Source organism: Scylla paramamosain, unplaced genomic scaffold (genome assembly GCF_035594125.1).
Source record: "Scylla paramamosain isolate STU-SP2022 unplaced genomic scaffold, ASM3559412v1 Contig1, whole genome shotgun sequence".
NCBI lineage: Eukaryota > Metazoa > Arthropoda > Malacostraca > Decapoda > Portunidae > Scylla > Scylla paramamosain.
The window spans coordinates 578,501-602,927 of NW_026973666.1; the positions used below are offsets into that span (position 1 = coordinate 578,501).

Here is a 24,427-nt window from a genome sequence, read left to right on the forward strand (position 1 = left end):
TGGAACTGATTGAAGCTAGTGAATAGCTATGATGAGATGGGCTGCAGAATGTCCTTGAAGATCCATATCATAGATGCTCACCTCAACAACTTCAAGGAGAATATGGGAACATTCAGAGGAACAAGGGGAGTGCTTCCACCAAGATAAAATGAACTTTGATCAGAGATATCAGGATCCTTCAATGAAAAACATGATGGGAGACTACATTTAGGGACTCATATGTAAAAGTGATTTGTTGCATTCATTCAAATCAAGAAAAACTTAATTTTAATCCTAAAAATTAGTTTCAGAAGATTTAAAATAAGTTTTGTCATTTATTTTTTTTCATCCCCAAAAAAATAAAAATTGTGAGATTTAGCTATTTTGGGGCAAAAAATCATTCTGAAAGCCACAAAAGCAAAGTTTGACAGGAATAATGAACATTTTCTATTGTTTTGTAATGAAAAGAGTTGGAAAATAACACTTGCTTGTCAAAAGTCATGTTACATAGTGTTATTCTATTATTCCATGGTTAGCTAACCCTCACACACATACACATGACCCCAGGGTCTCAAGAGATCAACCAACAGTATTATATCAACTCTCTTTCCATTAGCACTAGATAATGGCACCAGGCTCTGAACAACGACCAATACCATGCTGCTTGTTAAATCACCCACACATACTCATGTGTACTCACACATGTACTCATATGAGGCTACTTCATAAACACACAGCATGGTCATGTGCTCACCTGTAGTGCTGCTACATATACACATTCATAACAGTATTCTGTTATAATTCATAGAGATGTAGCTCAATGACCTTCATTCAACTTACCGTATATTTCGGCGGATAAGACAACTTTTAGGTATGACGACACCCAAATTTCAGTTTGAATTTAGTGGTTTTTAGCTGATAACAGTGATATAAGACAACACCCAAACTACCAAACCATCTGTGATGAAGTTAAGGTCAGGTCAGTGAGCACCAGAAAACTGAGATGGTGGTACACCAGTACAATGAATAAAATACTTTCTTTAGTGCAAAACTATACCTGAAATAAAATTCCCACCGGGTGCTTTTGTACGTTTTCATGAAAAAGGATGGATGGAAAAAGATAGTGTAAAATTATGGATAGGCAATGTGTGGGACGATCAGTTTTCCAAAACACAAACAAACCCTTGCCTTGCGCTTTCTGTGTGTCAGACTGTCAGCCCTAATCTTATATAAATCGTCATCACCTACATTGTTCAGTACAGTACAGCTTATCATCATCATCATCAAGTTGTAGTATCTTTACAGGTGAGTGTACTGAATTTATTTATTTTAATACATGAAGGTGTGTCGGAAAGTAAGTTTGAGTTTAAAAGCATTTAAGAGTGTATAAAAGGTTTATAAGAGTGTGCGGATTTTCACTGATTGCGGGGTGGTTTTGGAACTTGTCACCCACGATAGTCGATAGGGATTACTGTACTGCTTTTTTCCTCTCTACGTGACCTTACTTTTATCCATTCAAGTTATACAGTTAACATACCAGTATATAAATCCTGCCACATATAAAAGAAACAACCATGTTTTGATGCCAAATCTTAGCAGGACACTGATGAAGATTGTTTGTTGACATCATGTCTACCAACATCTTTCCTGAGTTGCTGTTCATCTGTTTACATCCTGTCTTCCCTGAGTTACCACTCTTTTTTTGGAAATACAACTCATCCTTTCACACCTTGGTTCTTCTTTCCTGATATGTTCGTGCAATCAGCCACAACACATGTATAGACTGGGATTTTACAACAGCACTGCAAACTCATATCTCCTGCCTCAGTTTTGCTAGGTGTTTTGGAGCAGTCAGTGTGTCTGATATCAGCAAGTCCTTTCATCTTCGCATGATTTCAGCCATCACAATATCCTGTCAACACAAATAATGCTTGCTCAACTCTTTTGGGGAATTGCCAGATAAAACATCAGTTCCTGTAGAAACCAGTGGAAAATGTTTCAAAGTAAATATGTAGCAGGAGACTAGAAATAAATGTGAAAACACTGAGATCCTAGCTGCAAGTATTTATCTTATAATAACTGTTCTGTAGAATGTGCATCACCAGATCTCGTTAGCACAGACACTTAGGATCAGTGTTTTGTAGCATTTAAGTACAGTAAGTACATCAAGATGTATCATGAGAGGCAGTTTTAGAATGAGCTTCTTTAGAGAAATGGGGGAGTGTTGACTGACCCTACATTAAAATAGCCAGCAATCACCAGCAACTCAGACCATAGCAAATGCCCCGATTTTCTAATCAAAATGTAGGTTTTTGGATATGCCATATGAAACTACTCCCATACCTTCCTCCAAGGCATACCACTTAGCTCTCTCTCTCTCTCTCTCTCTCTCTCTCTCTCTCTCTCTCTCTCTCTCTCTCTCTCTCTCTCTCTCTCTCTCTCTCTCTCTCTCTCTCTCTCTCTCTCTCTCTCTCTCTCGTTGTCCTTTGCCAGTGCCCCACTTACATAAAAATATAAGAAAATGGGTTGGGTGGAAACTGCACATAAAGTTGATTAGGGTTACTGGAGTGTATACTACCCTCCTGAGTTTATAGTTGTGCTGTAAACTTTAAACTTTATTAAGACCAAGATTTCATAAGTTAAATTATACAGTGATGCTGTACCATGACGTATGACTGCCCCAACTTATGAATTTTTTTAAGATACGAGCCATCACTTGGGTGATTTTTTCTTTGAGTTATGAGTAAGCTTCAGATTAGTGCTGGGCAGAATCCAACATTTTAGGATACATGGATCCAAGTACTTCAGCTTGATGGATCTGTGGGATTCGGGTCCGGATCCAAGTACCTGCAGCGCACAAGGAAACTAGTGAGAGAGAGGGATCCCCACAGTACTAGTGTCCTGGCAGTACTCGAGTCCAGCCTGCTCACGGATCCCTGCCAGTACTCGGATCCCAGCGGTAATTGTATCCCGGCTAGTAATCAGGTACTAGGCCACTTGCGGATCCCTGCTAGTACTTGGGTCCTAGCCAGCTCACGGATCCCTGCCTGTATTTGGGTCCAAGCTCTCCTGTCAGTGCTCGGGTCCACAGTGACTGGTTGCCTCACTCCACAGTGTTATCTCACCCTCATATTTTACTTTCCAATGTGTTATCATTATATTTCACAAATTTATTTTTGTCATGTATTGAATAATGAATATTAATTTGTTAGATCTGTAGTTGGTGATATTCTAGGTACACTTTGTTTAGAGTATGCAATGCACATTATTCATGTTGCTATAGGACAAAATATATATTAGTACAAGTGTGGCTATCAGGAATTATAATTGAAACATTTTTTTAAGAATGTTGATGTTTATCTTTTTTTACTAACAGTTACATGAAAAAGAATATACACTGGGTTATGCTTTAGCAAGGAAATTATATTAGGTCTATATAAAACATTCCATAGGTAAGAAATACATGTACATTAGTGTAAATTCCAATTCAGTATTGTTTATGTACATAGATATATCCATCATCAAACATAGAAATACATATATAATATGATTTTGTAATGAGTGTTCTGTAATGAAAAAAAGGTAATATTATCCATGTCACAGGTTTAGAAATGAACTAAATATAACATAATTATTTCCGTATCACAGGTTTAATGATAATAAACTAAATATAATGTAATGGTTTTCATATCACAGCCAGTATCACAAATAGTAATTCCTTGAAATACAATTTCCATATCACAGATCTAGTGATAAAGTGAAAAAATAAAGTAGCAGTATCACAAACAGTATCACAAACAGGAAATCCTTCAATGCATTGGAAACAGAAAAATGTTGAAAGACAAATAAGGCCAGTTATAAGGGAAGAAACTCAGTGTAATATTTACAAATTCTTATTAAGGAAAAGAATCATATTGATGTTCTTTTCCTTAAGGCTGCTACACCTGTGTGAAATCAATTCACCTACCTTGGAGAACAATCGCTCTGATGGAACAGATGATGCAGGTGTGCACATAAATTTCTTTGCCATTTCCTGTAGTTTAGGAAAGTGGCTGGTATGTTCCTTCCACCATACAAGTGGATCGTCATTTCTCCCTGTGTGTGGCTCCTCAACATACCGCCGCAGTTCAGTGTACAGATGGCTGTGGATGGCTGAGTCATGACATGTGACATCTTTTCAATTTTGCTGTCAAACCTACTCCACAGGGACTTTTTACGTGGTTGTGGGGTTCGGGTACCTTGGCTGATGTGCTGACACTAGGCTCCTCTGTACACATCAGACCTGTCAATCTCTTTTCCACTGTTTTTATATTTGATGTATTGGCAAATGGTACCTTTTTAAATCTAAGATCTAAAAAGGTGGATGCTGCCAGGAAGAACTTTCTTTCTACCGCGGAGAATCTCAGCAGCTGTAATTCCCTACTAAGAGAGATAGGTTAGGGTTTCCATGTCGTCGTATGAATTTATATAGTCTTGAATCCCTCTCACAGTTGGTATGATTTTAGAGAGGAAAATTACTTTTTCCATCGACATTTCTTTGGTAGCCTTTTCAAAGGGCTCCAGTGCATTGACAGCACAGTAAAGGAGCATATTCTCATCTTCATTCAGAGACATCGCTCTTGCCAAGCAAGCACAGAGTGGTGGTGATAAGTTCACTCTGTTCAAGATATCTTTCCATCATGTAATATGTTGAATTCCACCTGGTATCAACATCTTGTATCAATCTTTTGACCGAGAGACTTTGTTGTTGCTGCAGGTGAATAAGTTTATCCAGAGCTTTAATGCTGTGGTGGAAGAATGTCACTATTCTCTTTAATTTTTCTTTCACTCTCTGTATGTCAGGAGTATTCTTCATTGCATCCTGCACAATAGGATTAAGTGTATGTGCAAAGCATGGTAGTTGACGCACATTCAGTTCATTGATTGCTGCATTCATGTTGGCATCATTGTCTGTTACAATAGAACATATTTTTTCCATTATGTTCCATTTGCTGCAGATGAGTTTTAATGCTTCTGCAATGTTCTGAGATGTGTGGATTTTTGTCATGCACACAATTTCTAAGACAGCAGACCGAAGAACCCAGTTTTGGGATGTGAAATGGGCTGTCACAGTAATGAAGCCTTTCGTCTGCCTTGATGTCCAGATGTCAGTGGCCAGACAGATGTTTGCCTTGCTCCAGCTCTTTTTGCAGTCTTTCTCTTTCTTGGTCACATAGGTCAAGCAAGAGATTTTTTTTTTTTTTTTATGTAGGAGGGACACTGGCCAAGGGCAACAAAAATCCATTAAAAAAAAATGCCCATTGAAATGCCACTCCCATTAAAGGGTCAAAGCAGTAGTCAAAAATTGATGGATAAGTGTCTTGAAACCTCCGTCTTCAAAGAATTCAAGTCATAGGAAGAAGTTTGACTAGGCAAGGTGTAAGCACGGAGGCACAGTTTTGGAGAACAATAGGAGGGACCCTATCAGGTCCATAAGCCTTCCGAGGGTTTAGGCCAGCAAGGGCATGAAAAACATGATTCCGAAGAATTTTAATAGGTAGCATGAAGTAGTCAGAGGGTGGAGGGGAGGGAGGAACAAGCCCAGAATCGTCCAAGGTAGAGTTTTTAACAAAGGTTTGAGCGAAGAGTTCAGCTTTAGAAATAGATGTGATAGCAGTGGTGCCATCTGGTTGAAATAAAGGAGGGAAGGAAGAAGAAGCAAAGTTATTGGAGATATTTTTGGCTAGATGCCAGAAGTCACGAGGGGAGTTAGATCTTGAAAAGTTTTGACACTTTCTGTTAATGAAGGAGTTTTTGGCTAGTTGGAGAACAGACTTGGCATGGTTCCGGGCAGAAATATAAAGTGCATGAGATTCTGTTGATGGAAGGTTTAAATACCTTTTGTGGGCCACCTCTCTATCATGTATAGCACAAGAAAAAGTTGTGTTAAACCAAGGTTTGGAAGGTTTAGGTCCAGAAAAAGAGTGAGGAATGTACGCCTCCATGCCAGACACTATCAACTCCATTATGCATTCAGCACACAAAGACGGGTCTCTGACACGGAAGCAGCAGTCATTCCAAGGAAAATCAGCAAAATACCTCCTCAGGTCCCCCCAACTATCAGAGGCAAAACACCAGAGGCACCTTCGCTTAGGGGGATCCTGAGGAGGGATTGGAGCAATAGGACAAAATACAGATATGAGATTGTGATCGGAGGAGCTCAACGGAGAAGAAAGAGTGACAGCATAAGCAGAAGGATTAGAGGTCAGGAAAAGGTCAAGAATGTTGGGCGTATCTCCAAGACGGTCAGGAATACAAGTACGGTGTTCCACCAATTGCTCTAGGTCTTGGAGGATAGCAAAGTTGAAGGCTAGTTCACCAGGATGGTCAGTGAAGGGAGAGGAAAGCCAAAGCTGGTGGTGAACATTCAAGCCTCCAAGAATGGAGATCTCTGCAAAAGGGAAGAGGGTCAAAATGTGCTCCACTTTGGAAGTTAAGTAGTCAAAGAATTTCTTACAATCAGAGGAGTTAGGTGAGAGGTATACAGCACAGAAAAATTTTGTTTGAGAGTGACTCTGTAGTTGTAGCCAGATGGTGGAAAACTCGGAAGATTCAAGAGCGTGGGTACGAGAGCAGGTTAAGTCATTGTGCACATAAACGCAACATCCAGCTTTGGATTGAAAATGAGGATAGAGAAAGTAGGAGGGAACAGAAAAGGGGCTACTGTCAGTTGCCTCAGACACCTGAGTTTCAGTGAGGAAAAGAAGATGAGGTTTAGAAGAGGAGAGGTGGTGTTCTACAGATTGAAAATTAGATCTTAGACTGCGAATGTTGCAAGAGTTAATGAAGAAAAAGTTGAGGAGGGTGTCAAGACACTTATGGTCGTCAACAGAAAGGCAGTCCAACCTGGGGACATTTATGGTCCCCTCCACAGATGGGGACTCCGAGGCTGGTGTAGGAGTCGCCATGATAATTTTGAAATTTTTGAGTGTAGGGTGTGTGTGTTATTAGGTGCTTGTAGTTTTGTGTGGAGGAAGAGAGTTGTCTGTAGAGGGCAGGCTGTGACTGCCCCCCTTGTGTTGTGAGACACAATGGGAAACATTCAGTGAGGTCACAGTTGGGTTTAATGATAAGTTCACAGCACCCCCTGAACAGTGCATTAGACCTCACTGGGAGTAATTATCGTTTCAGCAGGTGTCTACTTGAGTTACAAGCTTTGTTACAGAATGAATTAAACTTGTAAGTCAAGGTACCACTGTATTGTAAATTTTCACCACAACACTTTTAATTATTAAGACTGAGGACTGTATTCTGAAACACTTCTGTGTCGCACCTCTACTAATTTCAAAATGCTCTATTTGAGGTAAAACTAAGTTTTTAAGGATATTTTTATAGTTCTAGTGACAAATTAACAGCATTTACACTTTATTAGCAGGAGAAGCACTCTTGAGAACTTGGCTGTTGCCTTGGAAAACAGCCATGGTTGGTGGTGGGAGAGCAAAGCATTTCAAAATACTAGCTAAAGCTTTTCTCATCTTTTCTTGCCTTTCATTCACTCACTCGCCTGTTCCACTCCCCCACAGGTGTGCTTCGTTACCTGCTGGTGCTCTCAGCCTACACCAACTTGGGCAAGATACTCCATATGAACCACAAGGCCAGTCCAGGGAACATCACTTGCCTGCATGCACTGAGGTGATTGGCTGGTTTGTTTGGCACTATTACTGTTTACCTGTCTGCCTTTTCTACCAGGGGCTGATAGTGTTAAGATGGATAGATATATAGACTACTACTACTACTACTACTACTACTACTACCATCACTACTACTACTTCTACTACTACTACTGTTACTGTCCCTTTCCATCTTGAGCTAATGGGGCTAAAATAGATAGACTACTACTACTATTCCTACTGTTTTACTACTACTGCTTTATTACTACTGTTCTTTTCCACCAGGGGCTAATAAGACGGTTCACACTAAACTCGTAGTGTCGTAATGTCATTTATTTCAACTTGTGAAGATCATTACAGTCAGTATGCATTCCAAGTCAAAGCATAAATTAAGATATAAAGAAAGGACCCTCAACATCAGACTTGAAGCTTGTAATATTAGAGTCACATATTTCACACAATTTTAATGTGTATTCAATAAATCCAAACATATCATTCAAGTTGTAACCTCCAAGAGTTTAGTGAGAAATGATAAGAGCCATGTTCATTACCCTCCACCAATCACCTGTAGGTCCTGCCAACATAATACAGTTCACTATTCTAACTTATATCTACATGGATAAAAGAAATAGTCATTGATACTAAATAACACAAGGGCCATGCACACTACCCTCCACAAATCATCTGTAGGTCCTGGCAGCACAATACAGTTTCTTATGCTAGCATGTACATGTATAAAAGTAATAATATGACACTAAAGAACATATCATATAACTCTTACTCCAACAATCAGATACATTACCTACACTTTCCCTCATCACACTTGCCCAGTGCTCAAACCATCCAAACAGCCATCTGGCCTGCTAGTCCAGCTCCATGTGGCCACTTCTCCACCCAACCAACAAGACAAATACGCAGCAACACGCATAATAAACCACAACTAACCATCATTGTACATATGGATTATATAGTATACCACCAAGAACATGTATAAAAATAGACATACAAATAAATGAACAAATATTGCATACAGTAGACACCAAATAGCTACACAGTAAAAATGTGCCATTAAAAACAAAACATAGCTACCATATTTGATAGCTCATAAGACGCACCTTTTCTCCAAAAAAAGTCTTGGGCAACAGAGGCTCTAAAATCAAACCCCAGACATCTTCACACATGTAAACAAAGTGATGATTGGTACTTAGTAGGAGGAGGCAGTAGACACCTGCCGAAACGATAATTACTCCCAGTGAGATCTAAAGCATTGTTCAGGGGGTGCTGTGAACTTATCATTAAACCCAACTGTGACCTCACTGAACGTTTCCCTTTGTGTCTCACAACACAAGGGGGCAGTCACAGCCTGCCCTCTAAAGACAACTCTCTTCCTCCACACAAAACTACAAGCACTTAATAACACCCTTCACTCAAAAATTTCAAAATTATTATGGCGACTCCTACACAAGCCTCAGAGTCCCCATCTGGGGAGGGAACCATAAATGTCCCCAGGTCGGACTGCCTTTCTGTCTACAACCCTAAGTGTCATGACACCCCTCCTCAACTTTTTCTTCATTAACTTCTGCAACATTTGTGGTCTAAAATCTAATTTTCAATCTGTAGAACACCACCTCTCCTCTTCTAAACCTCATCTTCTTTTCCTCACTGAAACTCAGGTGTCTGAGGCAAATGACAGTAGCCCCTTTTCTGTTCCCTCCTACTTTCTCTATCCTCATTTTCGATCCAAAGCTGGATGCTGCGTTTATGTGCGCAATGACTTAACCTGCTCTCGTGCCCATGCTCTTGAATCTTCCGAGTTTTCCACCATCTGGCTACGACTACAGAGTCATTCTCAAACTAAATTTATCTGTGCTGTATACCTCTCACCTAACTCCTCTGACTATAAGAAATTCTTTGACAACTTAACTTCCAAAGTGGAGCACATTCTGACCCTCTTCCCTTTTGCAGAGATCTCCATTCTTGGAGACTTCAATGTTCACCACCAGCTTTGGCTTTCCTCTCCCTTCACTGGCCATCCTGGTGAACTAGCTTACAGCTTTGCTATCCTCCAAGACCTAGAGCAATTGGTGCAACACCCTACTCGTATTCCTGACCGTCTTGGAGATACGCCCAACATTCTTGACCTTTTCCTGACCTCTAATCCTTCTGCTTATGCTGTCACTCTTTCTTCTCCGTTGGGCTCCTCCGATCATAATCTCATTTTTGTATCTTGTCCTATTGTTCCAATCCCTCCTCAGGATCCCCCTAAGCGAAGGTGCCCCTGGCATTTTGCCTCTGCTAGTCAGGGGGACCTGGGGAGATATTTTGCTGATTTTCCTTGGAATGACTACTGCTTCCATGTCAGAGACCCGTCTTTGTGTGCTGAGCGCACAACAGAGGTGATAGTGTCTGGCATGGAGGCATACATTCCTCACTCTTTTTCTCATCCTAAACCTTCTAAACCTTGGTTTAACACAGCTTGTTCTCGTGCTATACGTGATAGAGAGTGGCCCACAAAAGGTACTTAAGCCTTCCATCACCAGAATCTCACGCACTTTATATTTCTGCCCGGAACCATGCCAAGTCTGTTCTCCAACTAGCCAAAAACTCCTTCATTAACAATAAGTGTCAAAACCTTTCAAGATCTAAGTCCCATCGTGATTCTGACATCTAGCCAAAAATGTCTCCAATAACTTTGCTTCTTCTTCTTTCCCTCCTCTATTTCAACCAGATGGCACCACTACTACCACATCTATTTCTAAAGCTGAACTCTTCGCTCAAACCTTTGTTAAAAACTCTACCTTGGACGATTCTGGGCTTGTTCCTCCCTCTCCTCCACCCTCTGACTACTTCATGCCACATATTAAAATTCTTCGCAATGATGTTTTCCATGCCCTCGCTGGCCTAAACCCTCAGAAGGCTTATGGACCTGATGGGGTCCCTCCTATTGTTCTCCGAAACTGTCTCCGTGCTTGCACCTTGCCTAGTCAAACTCTTTCAGCTCTGTCTGTCAACATCTACCTTTCCTTCTTGCTGGAAGTTTTCCTACATTCAACCTGTTCCTAAAAAGGATGACCATTCTAATCCCTCAAACTACCGTCCTATTGCTTTAATTTCCTGCCTATCTAAAGTTTTTGAATTTATCCTCAACAAGATTCTTCTTAAACATTTATCACTTCACAACCTTCTATCTGATCGCCAGTACGGGTTCCGTCAAGGCTGCTCTACTGGTGATCTTCTGGCTTTCCTTACTGAGTCTTGGTCATCCTCTTTTAGAGATTTTGGTGAAACTTTTGCTGTTCCCTTGGACATATCAAAAGCTTTTGATAGAGTCTGGCACAAAACTTTGATTTCCAAACTACCCTCCTACGGCTTCTATCCTTCTCTCTGTAACTTCATCTCAAGTTTTCTCTCTGACCGTTCTATTGCTGCTATGGTAGACGGTCACTGTTCTTCTCCTAAATCTATTAACAGTGGTGTTCCTCAGGGTTCTGCCCTGTCATCCACTCTCTTATCATTCATTAATGATCTTCTAAACCAAACTTCTTGTCCTATCCACTCCTACGCTGATGATACCACCCTGCACTTTTCCACGTCTTTTCATAGACGTCCAACCCTTCAGGAGGTAAACACTTCACGCAGGGAAGCCACAAAATGCTTGACTTCTGATCTTTCTAAAATTTCTGATTGTGGCAGAGCAAACTTGGTATTGTTCAATACCTCAAAAACTCAATTCCTCCATCTATCAACTCGACACAACCTTCCAGACAACTATCCCCTCTTCTTCAATGACACTCAACTGTTCCCCTCTTCTACACTGAACATCCTTGGTCTGTCCTTTACTTATAATCTGAACTGAAACTTCACATATCATCTCTAGCTAAAACAGCTTCTATGAAGTTAGGCGTTCTGAGACGTCTCCACCAGTTTTTCTCACCCCCCCAGCTGCTAACTCTGTACAAGAGTCTTAACTGTCCATGTATGGAGTATGCTTTACATGTCTGGGGGGTTCCACTCATACTGCTCTTCTAGACAGGGTGGAATGAAAAGCTTTTTGTCTCATCATCTCCTCTCCTCTAACTGATTGTCTTCAGCCTCTCTCTTATTGCTGCAATGTTGCATCTCTAGCTGTCTTCTACTGCTATTTTCATGCTAACTGCTCTTCTGATCTTGCTAACTGCATGCCTTCCCTCCCACAGCCTCGCTGCACAAGACTTTCTTCTTTCTCCCACCCCTATTCTGTCCACCTCTCTAATGCAAGAGTTAACTAGTATTCTCAATCATTCATCCCTTTCTCTGGTAAACTCTGGAACTCCCTGCCTGCTCCTGTGTTTCCACCTTCCTATGACTTGAATTCCTTCGAGGGAAGTTTCAAGACACTTATCCTTCAATTTTTGACTACCACTTTGGATCCTTTTTATGGTACTGGCATTTCAGTGGGCTTTTTTTTTTTTTTTTTTTTTTTTTTTTATCGAATTTTTGTTGCCCTTGGCCAGTGTCCCTCCTACATAAAAAAAAAAATAAAAAATTACACCACAAAACAGCTCTTTCTTTCAAGGTAACAATATATAACAGGTCATACTTACCAAAAATTCATATAGAATGACACCAGTCAGGAAGAATTTATGTAAGTGACCATACACCATGTATTGCATGTACCAAAACAAACACGTGGTCGGTTACACGCCGAACCCGGTGACATGGGCAAGCTTCACTGCATTCTTTACAGTGTGATGTCATTACTCCTTGAGGCAAGACACACTTTCATACAATTAAAAATTGCACTTATCTTTTAAAATTCTTATGAACAAACTTTATTACCCTTGTAGTCTCTCAGTCACTGCCGACGCCATATGCCAGGTACATGTTTACATCTCCCAGAGGATTGGTATGTAGGCTACTAGCAAATATTAAAGTTTTTAAATGCAAAATATTGGGATCTAATAATGATCTAAATGCATGTGATAGTCTTCAAATGTCAGGTGAAATCTCTCACTTCATATTCAGACTTTAAATCCATTTAAATCATTTATTTATTTTTTTTTTTCTTATTTTTTTATTTTATTTTATTTTATTTTTTTATTTCCTTAAATTTTTTTATTTATTTTATTTATATTATTATTGTTTTTTTTCCAGTGTCTGCCAAAATTGGCTGCATCTTATGAGCCCATACATCTTATGACCCATCACCTCATCCATTAACTATCATCACAGTGATGATACAAAGACTAAGATAGACTACTGCTACTACTACTAGGTTGCTCATGCCAGTCTGTTTTTCCCACCAACAGTCAAGGAAATAATACAACAACAATAAATTCCAACACCTGGGAAAGAATTGCTATCCACGTTCTTGGAAAAGAAAGTCAAAACAAGCGATAAATACACATAAGGTCAAGGTATAATGCCTTGGAGGATTACTGCCCACGGTAACAGACCGCCCATACCCAACAAGGAATTATAGTCCTCTCTGCCAGGCAGTATAATATCCCTCTTCCCAAAAGGAAGAAAGATAAATTACTGCAAGGCAGTGTAAAGTAATTCTCTGTGGGCAAGCTTAAAAAAAAGGACCTCTGCAACGCAGTAGCATTTGACAAGACAACACGTATACAGACAGTACCCACAAAACAAACAGGAGGGTAATTCACCTCTCACTGTATTCAAACTAAGCTTGCTTTAGCCTTGCCAAGAAGTCACATCCAATTATGTAGTGAGTGCATTCCAACTAACTACACTCCTTGGCAGGCTAATATGGAGACTCCTGTGCTACCCATATAGGCCAGGGCATACTGCTGGTTACTACTCAATGATCCTCCTTAAAGCAACTGGCCCATCTAACTGAAACACCCTCCTAATCTCCTCCAAATAACGCTGTCTGCTTTCATACAGCTATCTCTTGCGGCGGCTGAACGGTGACTGACTTGAAAGCATGGGAAAGCAGGGTGGAATGCTCTCCCACTTGGCTACAAAGGGGGTGGTACAAGACACACACACACACACACACACACACACACACACACACACACACACACACACACACACACACACACACACACACACACACACACACACACACACACACACACACCTGCTGCCTCGCCTCACTCAGTGCTGGCTTACATGAACAAAACAATTGCTTTCAGAAAATAATCATGACCAAACTATGGGGTTTGGATGAATACTGATTATGTCTTGGTAAAGGGCAATTGTTCTACTAACCGCTGAGTGAGACTCAATCTGAAAGAACATTTAGAAGTGAAAAAAAATAAAATGGGGAATATAAATAACTGCATGGGTGAGAGTTATACTAAGTGCTGTGAATAGGCTACACATCGGGGACCCAGCTAGTCTTGTCCCTTGCCTGTCTTTCTTCTCCTTCGTCTTCTTCCTATCTTTCTTTCTTCATTCTTCTTTTTACACCGTCTTACATTGCTGCATACAACACACCCTCTCATAAACAAAAATTTTTGGAAGATGTTCAGTTACAAAAATTTTAGGAGACAGCAAATTCAAACTCAACACATAACTACTCAGGGAAAATTACATCAAATTCAAATAGGGCATGCACACATCACAAACAAACAATGAGCATAACAGGAAACAACAAGGCCACAACTTAGCCCTGCATACTCAGATTGCTCAAAAGGCCTCCTCCTCCTCCGAGGTCTGTCTCTGATTCTCCCCCAGTACCTATAATGAGACTCAATTTGAAAGGACATTTATAAGTAGGAGAAATAAATTGGGGAATACAAACAACTCTACACGTGTTGAGAGTTCTGTCAAGTACTGCAAATAGGCTACACATGGGAGACCCATCAACTCTTGTCCCCAGCCTGCCTCTCTTCTCCTTTGTTTTCTTCCCATCCTTCTTTCTTCATTTGTCTTTCTACATTATCTTACATCACTGCACACAACATACTATAGTCTTCCTTTCCATCAGGGGCCAACAAGGCTAAGATGGATAGATAAACTACTGCTGCTGCTGCAGCTAAGGTGTACAGACAGATAGATAGACTATTACTATTACTACTACTACTACTACTACTACTACTACTACTACTACTGCTGCTGCTGCTGCTGCTGCTGCTGCTGCTGCTGCTGCTGCTCCTCCTCCTCCTCCTCCTCCTCCTCCTCCTCCTCCTCCTCCTCCTCCTCCTCCTCCTCCTCCTCCTCCTCCTCCTCCTCCTCCTCCTACTACTACTACTACTACTACTACTACTACTACTGTCCTTTTCCACCAGGTGCTGGCGAGGCTAAGGTAGATGGACTACTGCTACTGCTGCTACTACTACTACTACTACTACTACCACTACTACTACTACTACTACTACTACTACTACTACTACTACTACTACTACTACTACTACTACTACTACTATCCCTTTCCAGCAGGGGGTGATGGGGCTAAGAGTGTGACCAATGTGTGTGTGGTGCCTTGTGTGGGCCACCCTGTGTGGGATTGCTGGCCTAGCATATAGATAGGTAAATAGACTTACTACTACTGCCACTATTCCTTCCCACCAGGGCAAACACTTGACTAGAGCCTATTAAACCCTTGAAAATCCCAGTAACTTCCATTACTACATGTATGAAAACACCCATGAAAACACCAGTAACTTCCGCAAGAACCGGTTAAACTACACTGGAGTCATGAAAACGCCTTTAAAATCTAGAGCCTGTTAAACTCTTCCCTCTCTTTCAGAACACTTTTGATGGTGTGGGTGATTTGGTGCCACCAGCAGACCATACCTTATTTGAATATAGCTAATATACTACTGTTCTTTGTGGTAAGATGTGTGTGTGTGTGTGTGTTTACCCAGTTGTAAGATACAAGATAAGATACACAAGGCTTGTGGTGTCTCATCTCCATATTGACTTTTATCCAAATTTTCTTTAAATTTATGGACTGTCTTGGCACACACAGTCTCATCAATAAGTTCATACCACACTGCTATGCTTCTGTGAGGAAAGCTGTATCTTGATGTCTCTTCTGCAAACACTTCTTTTCAGTTTCCTTTCATGTCCCCTGGTACCTCTCGTATCTGGTATCACAAGATCATCCCTGTTCAACTTTTCCATCCATTTCAATATGCTATGTAGTGTTATTGGATCACCTCTTTCCCTCCATTTTTCCAGTGTAGCCAGGTCCAATCTCTTCAATCTCTCTTTTCATAACTATACCGTCTTAGACTTGTAGGGATCTTAGTTGCAGCTCTGAATTCTTCCTAGCTTTCTGATATCCTTCTTTAAACTTGGTGACCACTCTAATGCTGTGTACTCCAATATTGGATGTATCATTGTTGTCATAATTTTTTTTATCATATCTTCATCAGTAAAGGTGAATGCCAACTTGGTGTTTCTCAGCAGATTTTGTTTCTCCACTCATCTTGTTTATATGCTTCTCAAATGAGAATTTATTAGAAATGGTTACTCCCAGATCTTTTTCTTCTGTTCTTATAGTAAATTTCTCATTTCCCAAATAGTACCTGTCTTCTGTTCTCACACTTCAAAACTCCACCACACTACATTTCTTGTCATTAAACTCTATGTTCCACCTCAGTATCTGAATTAAGTCTTGATTCAGAGCTTCACAGTCTTCTTTGTTACTTTACTCATAATCTTAGCATCATCAGCAAAGAGACTTGTCACCCATTCCATCATGTCATTTACATATATTGCAACATTTTGACTTGTTGCCTCAGATTACTGTCCTCATTTCTCTGTCCTTCAAAAAGTAAATTATACATCTTAATAATGATCCTCCCAGTCCACCTATATTTTTTTCAATTCCCATATTAGCCTTTTGTACAGTACTTTATAAATATTTTTTTTTCTTTTTTTTTTAGGTCCAAGCACATGGAGTCAGCTCATCCATCTCTCTCTCTCTTGCACTATGTCCTTTACTCTCAAGTAGAAGCTAATCAAAGCTAATCAGAGATGTTGAGAGAGAGAGAGAGAGAGAGAGAGAGAGACGTGGCTACGACTTAGGCGGAATTTACTATACTCTGTGTATATGCCTAATGCCTACGGTAGGTAAATGTGACTGCTACTTGCAAAGCAACCCAAAATTCGGGAGGGTATTGTATTTATTGTGTTAACTCAAGTGTAATAGTGCAAATGTGCTCATTTTTATGTATTTTATTAAAAAATTTGGTATTTGTATATTATTTTCTGGTTTCTTGGAACCAATAAAATTTTTTCATCGATTCTTCAGTCGCCATTATGCACATTCACTATAACAACGCTACATTGAAACAAATTAAATTTGTTGTTGCCTACCCTACTGTAAAGTCTCCCATCACTAGTACGTCTTGATTTTCTTCAAGCAACTTGGATAAACATGCCCTTGTGTCTTCCAGTATTCTCTTGTATTATTCCTCTCCCCGTGAGTTGGAATTAAGGGGGACATAAGTTATTACATTATTTTGGAATCTTCCCAGATTTCTTTTTAAGCTTATTTTCAGTACTTCTGCCTGCCCCTCTCCATATGTAATAAACTCCACTGTCAATTCTTTCCTAACTAGTAGCATCACACCTCCAGCCTGATTACATTTTCTGTTTTTCATCCAGTTGTATTTTCCATCTCCAGTATGTAAAACGTCCACATCACTCACCAGTTTTGTTTCAACAATTCCCATGACATCTGGTTTTTCTTTTCAATAATCTTTAACTTCCAATACTGCTGACATCAAACCATTTACTGTATGTTTGTATATGCCACTTTTAATCATCCCCCTCTGCATTGTCATTTTTCCTGTACCACTTTCTCAGTCTCATGTCTATGACCCTCCAATAGAACTGCCTCATCTCTTTTTTTTTTTTTTTTTTTTTTTTTCTCCTCTTAGGTCATTTATAGTCTCTCTCTCCTCTGGTCCTATCTTTTCTTATCCACACTTGTTTTTACTCCAACTCTGGTCAATTTCCAAGCTTTTCCTATCATTTCTTCAGTTGCTGCTTGTAACCTAAATCTTATCTTAATGGGACGCTGTCCATGCTCAGACATCTCCGCCAGTTTTCTCACCCCCCCAGCTGCTAATTCTGTACAAGGGCCTTATCCATCCATGTATGGAGTGTGCTTCACATGTCTGGGGGGTTCCACTCATACTGCTCTTCTAGACAGGGTGGAATCAAAAGCTTTTTGTCTCATCAACTCCTCTCCTCTAACTGACTGTCTTCAGCCTCTTTCTCATCGCCGCAATGTTGCATCTCTAGCTGTCTTCTACCGCTATTTTCATGCTAACTGCTCTTCTGTCTTGCTAACTGCATGCCTCCCCTCCTCCCATGGCCTCGCTGCACAAGACTTTCTTCTTTCTCTCAACCCTATTCTGTCCACCTCTCTAACACAAGAGTTAACCAGTATTCTCAATCATTCATCCCTTTCTCTGGTAAACTCTGGAACTCCCTGCCTGCTTCTGTATTTCCACCTTCCTATGACTTGAATTCCTTCAAGAAGGTTTCAAGATACTTATCCTTCAATTTTTGACTACCACTTTGGACCCTTTTATGGGACTGGCATTTCAGTGGGCAATTTTTTTATTGGATTTTTTTTTGCCCTTGGCCAGTGTCCCTCCTACATGAAAAAAAAAATATATCTGCCCAATCTTTGAACTTCTTCAATCTCTTCTGTCAATTCCTTGTCTTCTTGTATTGTCTCTACATTTTATCCACACACCTCTTTTCTTTCTTTTCTCTTTCATGCCTCTTTGGTGCACACTTCTCCTTTAAACCAAATACCATTACAGTCTTTTTCCTATTTGCTGTGTGTCACCAAGTTTTCATTCTGCTTGATCACTTGAACAACTTTTTCCCTTAGCAAGCTGTCATTCATTCATTCATTCAAACCTTAGTTTGCTATTCCACAATCTTCCTTAAAGTTGACCTTATATTTCTCCTTTGTGTGTGTGTGAATTGTTTGGCAATTTAAACAACAGTACATTATTTTTCTCCTCCTCTAACAACAAGGCAATACCAGATACAAGATGAATGAAGTGAGTGGTGTGCATGGTGTGTGGTACTTTGGGCTGCCCCATGTGGGATTCCTAGCCTGGTATATAAACTTATCTACTACTATTATTACTACTACTACTATCCACCCGGAGCCAATAGGGCTAAGAGTATGATGTGTAGTGGCGTGGTGTGTGTGATGTGTGGTGTGGTATGTGCGATGTGTGGTATGTGGTGTTGCGTGATGTGTAGTGTGGTGGTGTGTGGTTTCTTGCATTCTCCCACATGTTTATGTTATGTGGTGGTGTGATATGATGGAGTTACTGGGATTTTCAAGGGTACATGATTCTAGTGATAGTTCAACCAAACCTAACCTAATCCAACATAACCTTAACCAACCCAACCCAAACCGAAACCCCCACAGTTGATGGTCACAACGGGGTGGACAGTGACTGCAGTCGCCAGGCTTCTGGTGGTGTTCATCATGTTCAGCTACAACAGGGTGGTGGTACTCGTGCCCTATGAGGTGATGATGCAGGTGGTGTATGGCGGCGGGCACTGGCTGGCCTGGGACGCTGTGCTGGTGTGGGTGGTGTTTGCATGTCACAGTGGATATGGAGGGTTGCTATACAGGGACTCCTCAGTGTATGACAGTATGAATTTCTGCCATGTGGTGTTTGGCATGTTCAGCTGGTGGTGCCAATGCTTTAGTTGATGACGCAGGTGGTGTATGGCGGCAGGCACTGAGTGGCCTGGGCCACTGTGTTGTTGGTGACGGTGTTTGCATGTCACAATGGAAATTGAGTGTCCTCAGTTTATGACTGTCTAAACTTATGCTGTGTGGTGGTCGTGACATTGGCAGTGCTTGACCCCTTACATTACCTTTGACTGATTTTTACCGATATATTTTATGATTTTTTTAGTTAGTGTATGCCTTACATGTGTTTTTCTGCACATACAGTAGATTTGATTTTATGTCCTAGATTATGACTTTACATTATAGCACAGATAAGTGAGTGAGCATTGTTGATGCTTACATAGGCTGGCTTCGACTGACCTATGCCCAAAACCATTTTACAACATGGCATAGGAACTTGAGGACTCATTGTTCAGGGTGAGCTGAGAGGAAGCTGCAAGAAACCATCAGGCCCAAATGTGACAATCCCTGTTTCTTTCTTGCATCTTTAGCTTTATTCTTTGTCTGTGTGTTTGTGTGTGTGTGTGTAGGGTCATTGTTATTTTTTTTCACTTCACTTTTCATGTTCATCGTTTTCCACCATTCATCATCATCTTAATCATCATTTCCTGTCATTGGTCACAGTTTGGTGGACAGCTTCCTGTCTCAGCCCATCTTAATCTCTATTCTTGTTTTCCTGTTATTCCTCATTATGTTAATCTTGCTTTTCTTTCCCTGTCATTCCTCATTATCTTAATCTTGCTTTTCTTTTTCTGTCATTCCTCATTATCTTAATCTTGTTTTTCTTTTCTATCATACCTCATCTTAATATAATTTTCCTTGTTTTCCTGTCATTTCTCATCTTAATCTTGTTTTCCTGTTGCTTTTCTTTTCTTTCAGTCTTTAGTTATCTTTTCTTATTTTCTCTCATTCCTCATCTTCTTTTCCTGTCATTCTTCATCTGAATCTTGTTTTTCTTCTTTTCTGTTGTTTCTCACCTCTTTATCACTTCTTGATCTGTTCCTCTCACTTATCTTCTAACTTAGTTTCTTCTTTCTCCAGATTTAGTGGACTGGTTCCTGTCCCAACCAGTGTGGCAACCCATGAGTCACCTCACCTGCACCACTTATCTGCTGGCACTGCTCCTGCAGAGCCAGGGCAGGGCCTACTACTTCATCCACCTCAACACGGTAACACTGTATTTCTCTCTCTCTCTCTCTCTCTCTCTCTCTCTCTCTCTCTCTCTCTCTCTCTCTCTCTCTCTCTCTCTCTCTCTCTCTCTCTCTCTCTCTCTCTCTCATTAAAAGTGTAGGATGTGGGTACATAAACCAGAGTCAGATTACAGAAGTATTCTGCCTATCTTGGTCATCACACACACACACACATACTATATATATATATATATATATATATATATATATATATATATATATATATATATATATATATATATATATATATATATATATATATATATATATATATATACGAGGTGTGTCATTAAAGTTCCAGGACTGGTGTCCTAAAAGATGAATTTCAAACCCAAGCCACAAACCACCATATTTCCCCTTCAAAGTAATCCTTCTGGAGTATACAACTGCGCTCCCAACCCTCTACAGTCACTAATCTTTTTCTTACGTGCTTTTAAAATCATGTCCTCTGTTGCAGGTCGTTTAACAATGAGCGCTGAACAGCGAACAAACTTGAAGTTTTTGGTGCAGTTGGGGAAAACGCCGTCAGAAGCACTGGGTATGCTGCAAAAAGTGTACGGGGATGAGACAATGTCACGCTCACGTGTTTTTGAGTGGTGCAAGAGGTTCAAAGAGGGCCGGGAGGACGTGGAAGATGACCCCAGGAGTGGAAGACCCTCAACGAGCAGGAATGAGGCCAATGTTGAGCGTGTCAAGCAGATGGTGCGTGACGATCGTCGGTTGACTGTTCGAAAGATCGCAGATGAGCTTGGCATGAACCACAACAGCGTGTGGAAGATTATCACTGAAGATCTGGGCATGCGGAAAGTCTGTGCGAAGATGGTGCCGAGACTCCTGAACGATGACCAGAAGGGACGACGCATGCAGGTGTGTCAGGACATCCTCGAGCGTCTGGAAACTGAACCAGACTTGCTCAGGAGAGTCATCACCGGCGATGAGTCCTGGGTATTTGAGTACGACCCGGAGACCAAACGCCAGAGCCTTCAATGGAAGAGTCCGGCGTCGCCACGGCCGAAGAAAGCAAGGCAGTCCAGGTCCAGCTTCAAGGTCATGTTGATCGCTTTCTTCGATGTGAGGGGCATCGTCCACTGCGAGTTCTTGCCACAGGGCCAGACAGTCAACCAACATGTGTACAAAGAAGTACTGCGGCGTCTGCTTCGTGCAGTGCGCGAGAAGAGGCGGGAGTTGTGGCAGGGCAACTCGTGGCTGCTTCACCACGACAATGCGCCTGCTCACAATGCCCTGAGCATCAGAGAGTTCTTGGCCAAGAAGAACATCGCCGTGCTGGAGCAACCGCCCTACTCACCTGACCTCGCTCCGTGCGACTTCTTCCTCTTCCCCAAGCTCAAGGAGGTCATGAAGGGGACCCGTTTTGATGATGCGGACGACATCAAAAAGGCCGTGACGACGGAGCTGAGGAGCATCCCGCAAGAATCCTTCCAGCAGTGCATGCAAGCCTGGCAGAGAAGGATGGACAAGTGCATGCGGTGCCAGGGGGATTACTTCGAAGGAGATAACCTATAGTTTGTAGCCTGGATGTGAAATAAAACTTGTGTGGCACCAGTCCTGGAACTTTAATGACACACCTCGTATAGACACACACACACACACACACACACACACACACTTTCCAGCCCCTTTGCAAAGCTACCGCAACTGGACTAGTTCCCCCTAAGTTACCTCCTACATGACTTGGTGCTGGTCCTTAATATGGATTACAAGGTCCACTTTTGAATCATGCACCTTTCTTACCACCACTCATAACACCAGATTATACAATTGAGATGGCCAGTGATTTTTACCTACTAAAGACAAGGGAAATACAACAATTAACTCCCCACAGCTGGAAAAGGATCGACAACCACATGTAGGGAAATTCAGTCATGATGAGAGACAATATATACAGTCGTGGTATAATACTCCAGGGGAAAACTGCCCTCGTAACAGATCACCCACTCCTGGTGAGGAATTATAACACTCCCTACCCAGTAATACAATATTCATCTCCTTGAAAGGGAGAGAGATAAATTACTGATTCAGTAATGCTTGCTTCTCTACTGATGGTAGTTGGATACTGCTGTTTCTGATTGAGACTGCACTGCCACTTGTACTAGATTGTTGTCACTGGTTACTTGACTTACTAGATGTTGCTGGAGATGATGGTGGCAGGATAAATCGTGGTGGCTTGTTGATTCTCTGATGAATTACTGGTGGCTTGGAGTACGTGGGTAGTGGTTTAGATTATGGTTGACTGTGCAAGTAAAGGCAACACAAAGAATGTATAGTACTTCTTGATTTAATGATAGACAGAGATGTACATGTGTGATACCGAGACACAGATTATGACAGACGTGACGATGCTTGATTCTCACTTTCTGAACACAGACTCTGAACTGATCTGTCTCTGATCTCTCTCTGAACTAATCTGATCTGAACTGATGTCACTGATCTCTCCTCTGAACTGAACTGATGTCTAGTTACACATACAGGCCCTATTTATGTGAAAGAAATGGATCAGGATTCAGAATCTGAGATGAAGGGATGACTAATTAGGTGTCTCTAAATGAAGTGAAGGAACCAATGGCAGAGGTCATTATTCTGGCCAATGACCTGGGAGGAAGACAATGCAGGTGTTTTCCCTATGGGCTGGCAGAAATGTAGGGACAGTGTGGTATTCCCTTGAGATGGAGATAGGAAGGAGAAAGGTTAAAAATAGATGAGACTGGCCTTGTGAGGACAGTACACATGGAAAAAAATTTAAAATATATGAGTGATGAATATATATATATACACTAATAATTGTTATGACTGATGTGACCGATACAGTGCCTTCCCCCACAAAAAAGTTCATCCTTGCATTTGAACATAATAATAATGAGAGCAATAAGATATGAACAATTAATAGATAATACATGACACCAGAGAGAGAGAGTATGAAAGCAATAACCTTAATAATAATATACAGACATGCTAATATAATACATTACATATACAATATATATAAGAGAAATATGCATATATATATATATATATATATATATATATATATATATATATATATATATATATATATATATATATATACACAGGATATTGAAACTGAATGATCAAACCTTAGAGTGAGAACGAAGAAGTAAGAAAGTGTGTGTGGAGTTAGACTTGAGGAGCTTTAAGGTTCAGTTGAATCAGAATGGAGTGTTACCTGACGTGCACACTCATCATCAAACCCTTTGTTCACGCACTTCAAGTGATCAACATGGAGAATTTGTTCTGCTAAGGTTTTGAGAACTAGAATTTTTACTTTGTGGCCATGGAGAGTTTCAGTTACATGATGTAGCCAAGTGAAAAATGGATCTATCTTACAGTTGCACTTGTGAACTCTGGTGAAAACGATATCACCAACTTCTATGGAAGAATCTGTTACTCTATGATGTTGTTTCTGCAACATCTCAGTTTGCGATGCAGTGAGGCGAGTATGAATGACCTTATAAGTGTACTGAAAATCACACGGACGATATTTGACATAGTCATCCCTGTTGTAGACAGGACACAGAGCACTGTGAAGAAATTCATATGGAAGACGCTTGTCTATAACGAACAGGATGAAATGAGGAGACTTGTTGATAGTAGAGTGAATCGGTGAGTTGAGAGAACAGGCTAGCTGAGGAAGCCATTCATCCCACGAGTGCTTTGCTTCTGGTATGTAACACAGAACGTCAAGGATACATTTATTACAACACTCTACTTTGCCATTTGATCTGGGCAAGTGGGGGACAATATTACATTTTTTATAGGATTTTTTTTTACAAATCTCTTGTAAGACAGCATTATTGAATTCAGTGCCATTGTCAGATAAGAGGACACGAGGAGAGTCCTAAGGACAAACTGTGTTGTCAATGATTGCATGACCAACAGAATTTGCAGTTTTGTCCTTGAGAGCAACGAGAATGGTGAAACGGGTGAAACTATCC

General features: G+C 40.7%; 1 protein-coding gene across 7 annotated transcripts in view; it reads left to right on the plus strand.

The window, feature by feature from the left end:
- LOC135095827 (uncharacterized) overlaps positions 1-24,427 on the plus strand; it is a 54,306-nt gene that overhangs the window by 22,402 nt on the left and 7,477 nt on the right. For 4 of the 7 annotated variants that reach the window (XR_010264512.1, XM_063996951.1, XM_063996949.1 and 1 more), the window contains 2 exons: positions 7,542-7,650; positions 20,308-20,435. Coding sequence is in view for 3 of the 7 variants with exons in the window: in XM_063996951.1 (XP_063853021.1) it covers positions 7,542-7,650; positions 20,308-20,435 (237 nt within the window). In the remaining 4 variants the exon portion in view is untranslated. Of the gene's footprint in view, positions 1-7,541; positions 7,651-15,327; positions 15,413-16,471; positions 16,655-20,307; positions 20,436-24,427 lie in introns of all 7 variants that reach the window. The other 3 variants (XR_010264511.1, XR_010264513.1, XR_010264514.1) reach the window with 3 other exon arrangements.